Source organism: Egretta garzetta, unplaced genomic scaffold, assembly GCF_000687185.1.
Source record: "Egretta garzetta isolate BGI_Z169 unplaced genomic scaffold, ASM68718v1 scaffold655, whole genome shotgun sequence".
Lineage (NCBI taxonomy): Eukaryota > Metazoa > Chordata > Aves > Pelecaniformes > Ardeidae > Egretta > Egretta garzetta.
Genome location: NW_009259716.1, coordinates 1,059,995 through 1,068,801, shown reverse-complemented (window position 1 = coordinate 1,068,801; position 8,807 = coordinate 1,059,995). Strand labels below are relative to the sequence as shown.

At 51.3% G+C, this 8,807-nt stretch overlaps 1 protein-coding gene across 1 annotated transcript in view; it reads right to left on the bottom strand.

Moving 5' to 3' along the window:
* The window catches only part of NTNG1 (netrin G1), a 132,948-nt gene that overhangs the window by 32,289 nt on the left and 91,852 nt on the right, over positions 1-8,807 (bottom strand). Inside the window, exons 5-7 of the mRNA XM_035894482.1 lie at positions 8,269-8,334; positions 6,324-6,383; positions 831-998 (exon numbers count right to left, since the gene is read on the bottom strand). Coding sequence (XP_035750375.1) covers positions 831-998; positions 6,324-6,383; positions 8,269-8,334 — 294 coding nt within the window. The remainder of the gene's footprint in view (positions 1-830; positions 999-6,323; positions 6,384-8,268; positions 8,335-8,807) is intronic.

Genomic DNA, 8,807 nt, shown 5'->3' with positions numbered 1-8,807 from the left:
TCACGCCCCGCGTCCAGCCTCCGCCTGCAGCGCCCTGACCTTGGCTGGACGCTGCCCGTGGGGACGGCAGAACAAGGCGTGTTCTTCCAGCGTGATAAAGATCTACTTTTTCTGAGTATGCTTTTTTTTTATTATGTTCTGACATTTTCTTTAATTCTGCATTTTGGGTATTTATAGCAGATGCTAGGTCTAAAGCACTGTTTTCACCTCGGAATCCCTCTCTAAACTGACACGGTGTCGAACTGATTCGACACATTCTGTTCCCAACCGCGTGGGCACGATTCCAGCTTCTCCTCTAAGGAGGGGGAGGTAACACGGCATTTACAGCCCTGTGCCCGGGGGCAGAATTACCTGCAGCGTGTCTCTATGAACTATAAGTGAACACAGGGGGTCAATAAACACCCCCCCCTCCATGTCCTACTGATGCACCTGGCAACTTCTGTAGGTCTCCAGGCGAGTATTCAGGGGTCTGTACTAATAATTCCCAAAGTTAGACTGGGAGCGGGTGTTTCTGGCCCCAGCCCTCAGTGCTCACACGCCGACTCCAGCATGGCTCCCTCCTGCAGAAGGGCCGCGCAATCGGCTTCTCGGGGGCTCCCGGGAAAGGCTTCCCAGCACCCTTAGCCAGGGAGGTTCATCGCCACCTACAGAGCCGGAACACCTCCGGGGGGCTACGGGGGCAAGGGAAATGGGGTGCAAAGTCTACACAGACGTTCTTATCCATTGAAAAAGCTCATTCTGGCTCAACCGGCAAGCAAGCAGCAGTGGTCCCTAGCAGCTGCCGGCAGCTGAAAAGGCAGAAGGAAAGGCGCAGTTATCCCGGGACTGACCTATGCACACATTTTCATCGTCCAGCTCTGCAGAAGCATTTCTGAAGTAGCCCAGCCTGCATAACTCACAGTGCTGACCTCTAGTGTTGTGCTTACAGCTCACGCAAATGACCGTATTGAGCAGCTCGATGTAACTGCACCGGTTGGAGTGCCCGAAGCATTCGCAGTCTTTCAAGGAAGAACAGAAATGTATACAAAACGTATACGGCAGCAGTAATAGCACATTACATGCTCAGTAAAAACGAACCACGAACAGAAGGATGGATGAATGGCACACACACGTTAATCGATGTAACATGGACAACAGCAGATGTTTATCTGCAATGGAAGTGAAGTTTGCTTCAGGCAGGTTAGCGTGACCCGACGGGATGGCACGACGCCGAAGGCTGGCTGTTGCTGGCAGACCTGATGGAACTGAAGCATTTGCAGGTGTAAACCTTTCAGGGGTACTGGAGGCTCAGCTTCCGCTGATAGAAATGCTCATCTTTTTCCACATTTGAGATGAGTGTAAACCAAGACATAGGGAAAACTTCCTCGTATTAAAAAGATGTTAAATAGAGCGGGCAAAATTGTCAAACTTCATCATGCTTAAGTCCATAACTGCAAGTGAGTAAGAGCTTTGTTCTGACCTAAGTGGTGAGCATTGCAGAGTGCTACTGAGCTGTACCTGGCAGGCACCTCGGGAACCAGCCTGCTTTATTTCAAGGCCAAACAAATCACCAGTTTGACAATTTGGCCAGCACCTCCTAAGACAATTAACGGAGAAGGAAAGGAAAGAAGAGAGGTGTTATCTAAGAGCTACTGCTACGCACGTCTGAGGTAAGCATTGACCCGATTTTATATGCCGAGATGAAAAACAACTGGGCCAGGAAAGGTGGTGGCAGCTCTGAAACGTGTAGTGCACAGAAGGCGCTGAGTGCGGCCTCCTGGCGCGCAGCTGGGGTGGCAGGCGCGTTTCAAAACCCCCTCCGTTAAACGCGGATTGCTAGTGCCCTTTTGTCTTTAATCACGAGCAGTGTTGGCTTCATGCAGGAAGAAGCAGAGATTAGAAATGTATGGGTATCGCGACAGAAGGGACAGCTACGCCTTGTGCAAGTCTGAGCGCTCAACTCCGAGATCGCGAGCCCAGAATGAATGCAGGAAGGTTATTAGGATGACCAGAGACGTAGAGAGCCTGTTTAGGAAGTGAAGACAAGGATAATCTGGCTTGTTTGACCCAGGAAACTGAAGACGAGGACATCACTGGGCTATAAATACATCAAGGAGACAGCCTTTTGCCACCCTAAGTTAATATCTGTGCTAATTGGCAGCACTGGTGCAAGAACAAATGGGTGTTAACTGGCCACTGAGAAATGTCAGCTGGAAATTAGGAGATGGTACCTAGCCCTTAGCCACCGAGGCTCTCCAACACCCTTCCAATTCGTAGCAAAACCCCCTGCTGCTTAGAGATGCAGTTTATTAACTGGTGAAGAAGATGAGGGTACGTGGCCTGCAGTGATGGAGTACTGGATGCAGCGACTTGGAAGGGCTTTGAGGTCTTGAAGTTACCTTAGCCTGTAATTAGATAAAACTCTAGCAGAGGGTGGAGGATGTTCCCATACACGCCAGGGGCCAAGCCCCCTGTGCTGCCCTTCTCTGGCAGCTGCTGGTGATGCCAGGGCACTAACGAGCCCGCTGGCCCTTGGCATAGGGGGGCAGATGCAGTATCTGTGCCTGTCTGTATTTTTATAAAGAAATAGCAATACTGGTACACTTTTTAAGGGTATGTTATGCACACCTAATACATACATGGTGGGGGTCGGGCTCTGCTCCTTGGTAACGGGCGATGGGACGAGGGGCACCGGCCTCAAGCTGTGCCAGGGCAGGGTGAGGTTGGGCATGGGGAACAATTCCTTCCCCTTGGGGCTGTCAGGGGCTGGAAGGGGCTGCCCAGGGAAGGGGTCGAGTCCCCAGCCCTGGGGGGATTTAACAGCCGGGCAGAGGCGGTGCTGAGGGCCAGGGTAGGCGGGCGGTTGGGCTGGGGGAGCTCCAAGGGCTTTGCCAACCTAAACAATTCTGTGATTCTATGGTTCTAGGATTCTATGAATCTATATTTCTCTGGCTGTTGTCTGATGAAGAGGACTGTAAATAGGTAGCATCTTTCTTTACACGGTACACCACTTAGCACCACACGTTTCAATGTTGAGAGCTGCCTTTCTGCTGCCAGGGAACACTAACTCGGCTCACATCTGCACACTCAGCTAGCATACTGCGTTCTTGTTTTCTTCAACGTTCTGCGGCTAAGCCCATGTTCTGTGCTTGGCGCCCACCCGGTAATTTCGACGCCCGCAGCCGCTGGCGCGCAGCAGAACATTGGGTGCATCGCCCTGGTGGTTCCCACTGCACTAACGGAGGGGGGGCCGAAAGGCGTTGATGTTCGCTGTGCCCTGCAGTGGGGTGCATGCTTCGGCGCCCCAGCCAGCCCCCCGGCAGCATCTCTCCCCGAGGGCGCCCGTCTGGCTGGAGCGGAAACCGCTCTGGAACTGGAAACCAGCGCAAGAGTCACGGGGAAAAGCGTTGTGATGGTCAGCTGCTGTGTGTTTGACCTTTGCAGGAAGACAGGGGGCGGGTGGTAAGCAGCCTGACCCTCCTGCCTCTCGCATTCGCTGCCGTAGCCCCTCCGCCCGACAGAGGCCCTCCCTTCTGCTCCCATGGGACACCTTGCTTTGGTGAGACGATACCTGTGCCGGCTGCTCGTTGTGGCTACACAGAATCACACTGCAGGTGAATTCAGAGGCAATAATTTACCTTGGTTTTCGAATCAGTAACAGGCAGCAGAATATTACGCTTTTACGTCTCAAAAATATGCAGACTATAAAAAAGTGCCAGTACGTCAGACTCTGCGACATCTTCTTTTGCGTCTGAAGTAGCAGAAAGAAATGGAGAGCATTCGGTGGATGGCTGAGGGCAGTGCTGCCGCCCTGCGCTCTGACCTCCAGGCACGCTCCTGCCACCCGTAATTAGCCCTCCCAGCGGCAGGGAACCAAGGCTGCACATCCAGCGACTCCCTCTGCAACAGGGCCTGCTCCAGGCTACGGTCTGGGCTGGAGAAACACCTCGTGATCAGGCAGGGCTTCGTCCGACGCACACACGTGCTCCTAAGCACAGGCAGAGGGACGCCCCAAGGTCGGACGTGGCTCATCAGCGTCACAGGCACGCAGAGCGATCCTCACGCGTGGCTGCACTCCTGCGGGCGCTGCTCCTTCGCAACAACCACGCTGAGCGAAGGAGCCTGTCTCTGGGTTGGCCTACACTGGGATATGGGAAAGCTCCAGGAGCCTTGACCATCAGACTGGTAAATACTATGTGGTACGGGAAAAAACCCAGTTAACTCAAAAAGGCCTAACATCTGACCAGAGATTAGCAACGGTGCAACGGGAAAACCGAAAAAGGCACGGCAAGTAACAGTTACATCGATTCCTTGGTAAGTTTTGCTTCCCCTGCTCCCCATTTTGTTAGTGCAACATGAACTTATTTTGCTTGCTGCTGTTGGCCTCAATCATTTCTACATCCCTCTGCGTTCCCAGGAAAAGCCATGTGGAGGGTCCTCGTGTGGCTGAGACGGGGTTGTTGTCTCCGCTGGCTACCCGAGGTGCTGCCCTAAGCCAGTCAACCCCAACACGCAGCGCTGCATCGGCATGGGAGGCCAATACCCGCCGGTGCCATCGGCGTTTCCAGCTGACGTGGCCCACCTCAGCCACCCCACCAGGGCCAGAAGGCAGCCCCCTCCTTGGACCCGCCAGAAACACGGCTTGAGGGTTTTAGGCACGTCTGTGGCTGGCAGCCCAACTACTCCATGCCCTGGCAAAGCCATGCGATCACTGAGCGATGGGGGAAATCACCAAAAACGGGCTGCAGGTGGATTACTGACAGCGGAATGACGTGAGCCTACAGGGCCAGAAAAGGCTGCCCTCGGTTCTGAGTGCCGCGGGTCGGGAGACACAGACACACTGGCGGAGGTTTAAAGCTGAATAGCAATAAGGAGTAAATAGTTTGGGAAATAAAACCTCAGAGAAGAGGTAAAGATAGCTCGGCAGGTTTAATGCGAAGGAAGAAGGGAGAAGAGATAGCCAGGTTAGATTTGGTAATCGTCTTTGGATGGTTCGGGAATTGTCCAAGCCCTTGCAGCTCACGGGAGGACTGATCGTATGAGCCTGCGGAGACTATTTCCAACACAGGGATTCTACTGCAACAGCCTGGATCCTGTTGTAGAAAGCACGGTAAAATCACCCGGAGGGAGGCTCCTACAGGGGCCGATCATTTAACTCTTTGGCTCTAGGAATGGGGCGCCTCCCCCACTGCAACGCCGGGCGTTTACGGCTGCTGTGCTGCTGTGCTGTGGGGACGAGGCTCAGCTGAAGCTTCTGCTGCGGCCAATAAAACACGAAACACCACCACGGGCAACAGGGGGAAACGCACACGGACGGGAAGCACAGTGTTCAAACGAAGGCAGCTGACGCACGAGACAGCTATCACCGTCATTTTCTAATTAAAAGCACAAGGAATATTTTAAGAGATGTGCATTCAGAAATCATGAAAACAGTTTTTCATTTCCCAGTCACTCTGTGTGTCTCCTCTACGCAGTAACGAGAGGCAAACAAAGGCGATTCCACGGTAGCCGTAGGAATGGCCCGCCTGGTGACGAAGGGTATGGCTCGTTATCACGGCCTCATCAAATGGGTCAAGCATTTGTTAATATCCCTATTCCTTGTTAACAGGTATTCCATGAATAATGGGATATTCACAACAGCTACAGAAAGACACAACACCTCTACACGTACTCTACAGATAAAGTGCTGGGCAGAACAACGAGCGGATCTCAGGGTTCAGACCGTGAGTGAGGGATATGCAAATGAAGAGGTTGCCTGTAAGTCAGAGAGAATATTCGCGTCCTTCATTATGCCCATGGAGTTCATTATTTTGATGAGACAGCGAAGCATCAGTTGAAAACGTAATGCCTGCACTCTGGCTTTGCACGCTCACAACAAATGACGACGTAGGGCACACTTACAAACGACACGGCCACGCAGCGCACTCCGCGGCGTTCGGAGACCCCCCTGGAGGACGTGGGCAGGGGCCTTGAAAGCGTTGCTTGCCCTCAGCTGATCCGCCCGGGCAGCCTCTCTGGCAGTTCAGGCTATCAGCGAGGGAAACAAGGCTCGAGCAAACGCGTGCTTTGCAGGCAGCCATCCGAACGGCCGTGCTCATCCGCCTGACCCCGCTCAGAAGGGACGCCACGTCACTTTGTATGCCGGCAGCGAGGGTCGCAGAAGCGTATTTACTGTTTGCTTTGTATGGTTACGTTCACGTGACTGACGCGTCTGTTGTCGTCAGCGACGCTGCCTCACCAGCCAGCTGATGGGTACACTTCACAGATATTCCAGATTCATACAGCGCAATGTTTTCACAACACAGAGCACTACGGAATCACCGTATGAATCCCAGGATTCCTACCTCTCTTGTGGTTTGCAACTTGAACAGAAGGAACAGTTGGCATAGCTAATTTGGGAGCAACTGGATAGGCAATAAAATGAACAGTAAATTAGAAAAGGTATCACATAGGAACAAATCAAAAGATCAAAATAAACTTCTCCATTTTCTATCTTTTAAATTAACTTCAACAACAGTCATTGTGTTGTCGGGAGAGGGTGGAAGTCAGGGAGGAGGGGGTGTATGCGGTCAGCTACGGAGTCACCTGAGCTGTACCATCCGAGACAGAGAAGGGGACGGGAATTCACAGCTGGGCACTTGGCAGTTTCGCGTTAGAGGCTATTTGATGGTTTCCCCCAAACCAGTGACTACCTGGTAACCAGTACGGTCTGCACAGGGTTTGATTGTGCATGTTTATTCTGGCCTAATAGCACAAGCAAAGCAAAGACAATCAAATAGGTAAGTAGAGGCAGATTTCTGTAATTATTCTCTCCGTAGACTACCCCTGACTGAAGTGTTTATCTGCAATGCATGTTAAACACTGCAACACCACACTGCAAACACATCATCGGAACAGAAATGCTTCCAAGTGTTTGTGTTTTGTGCTCCGTAACAAAATGTCAACACTGAATTTACTAAAGCTCTCATTTTTGGGGAAGAAACACTGAATAATTTTGTGCTGTTCAAGACGTATTTTGCAATGGAGTTAAGTCTCAGATCACAAGCAGCATAATTAAGCCATGAAATCCATTAGAAATGCTAAGCATCTTTTCACTGGGAATGTTTTGATTTGCAATTCCTGTGAATGACGAGGGTTAATCCTTTACAGAGAGCGAAGGAGCAGAGATCAGCCTGGTTTGGGTTTCTTTGTTTGTTTGTTTAAGGAACACATGCAAAAGCTTGGAAAATGTAACGTGGGCGAAACGAAGTTACTGGAATGCCAAGTCTCACTTCATCAGGGGTATTGAATTTAAAATAGATGTGAGTAGCACAAAGCGAAGCCCAGCGCCAGCCCTTACGGCGCGCGCCGGCCAGCTGGCCTTCGCTGGGCACACGGCGACTTGCACGCGTGACACGGCAGAGCTTATACCTGCGTGCGTGCGTCCTGATGTGCTCGCTGTGCTCAGTGGATTTAACTCCAGCCCGTCCAACTAACTCCCGCCGAGTCCCAACACACCTTGTTCAGCTTAGTAGCTGTTTTCTAGACCACCTTTCCATTCATTTTGCTCTCCATCTGCACGCGTTATGGCCCCGAAAGGGCACCCTTTGGCCAGGCAAAGCCACCGGCCAGGCTTACGCAGGAGCAAAGGGCAGTAAGTAAGGAGGACAAAAGGACATTATTTCTTTATAGAGAACCATCACTTTGAAATGTGAAGTGTAGCTGAATACAACTTCAAGTAACAAGGAATCTTACTTTTATTGGTCACCTTAAAAAGTCATTTTGACTCTTTTGGTGCTAAGCACCACAGCCTGCGAGCAGTTTTTTGTGTGGCTCGAATTGCAGAAAGCTGTGGTCTATCCTGCACTGAACGTGCTTGCGTTGCGGGCGGCACGCACGCCGAGACGGCCCCTCCGCTCACTTGGGGAAATACAGTGGGAACAAGGCGTTAAAACCGGGTCTGATGGAGACAACGAGGACCTTGCTCGCTCCAGAGTCTCGAAACCCGCTCAGAATACAGGCTGCTGTCCCAAGGAGCCCAGCATCACCTGGGGCGTCCTGCGGATCGGCACTTACAACCTGCGCGTCTGCTTCTGCAGGCGTTTTGCAGGGATGATGGGCGTCATCCGAGTGTCGGAAGGCTTTGCAGGTAAGCTTTGCTTTGTGGTTCTTTTCTCACAGAATAGTGTTACTTGGCACCAGAAGAAAAAATAAGTTGGGTTATCGTTGTTACTACTTCTGCCACCATGTGGGACTCCTTGACAGCAATTTCAGTAATTTTAGACCGCTAGGAATTTTACAGCATCCTACCTTGGTTTGGTTTAGAAACCTCAAGGGAAGAAATATTCGGCCATATCCTATCAAACTTTGGAGGAGCTGCATGCATCAGGAAAAATCAGGTTTTGTTATTTACAGCTGTGATATTGTTCTAGACAGGCAAGCACACGGACAGAGACACAGACACAAACACCCATGGCGGGACTAGTCTAGGTTGCACTGGAACAGCACACGACTCCACAGCGAACAAGAAAACAAGCAATTGATGATTCCCAAAACACCAAGCAGACATAAAATACTGGGCATAACAATTTATCTGCCGTGGTTTAAAAGACAATGTTCCTTGAGGAGAAGATATCCTAGACCAGTGTGTGTGAGTCTACCACCAGGAACACAACCTTCTGTTAAAATGCCGTTACATCTCCTCGGCAGAGGTGAAATGACAGTACCAGACACATACGGGTTTCTTACCAAAGGACACATCGCACCATAACACAGCATCCTGGTTTGGGCCTTTGGAGTGCATCATGTCTGTGTTACCAGCAGGACTTTACCGGAGGAGCAGACCTTTG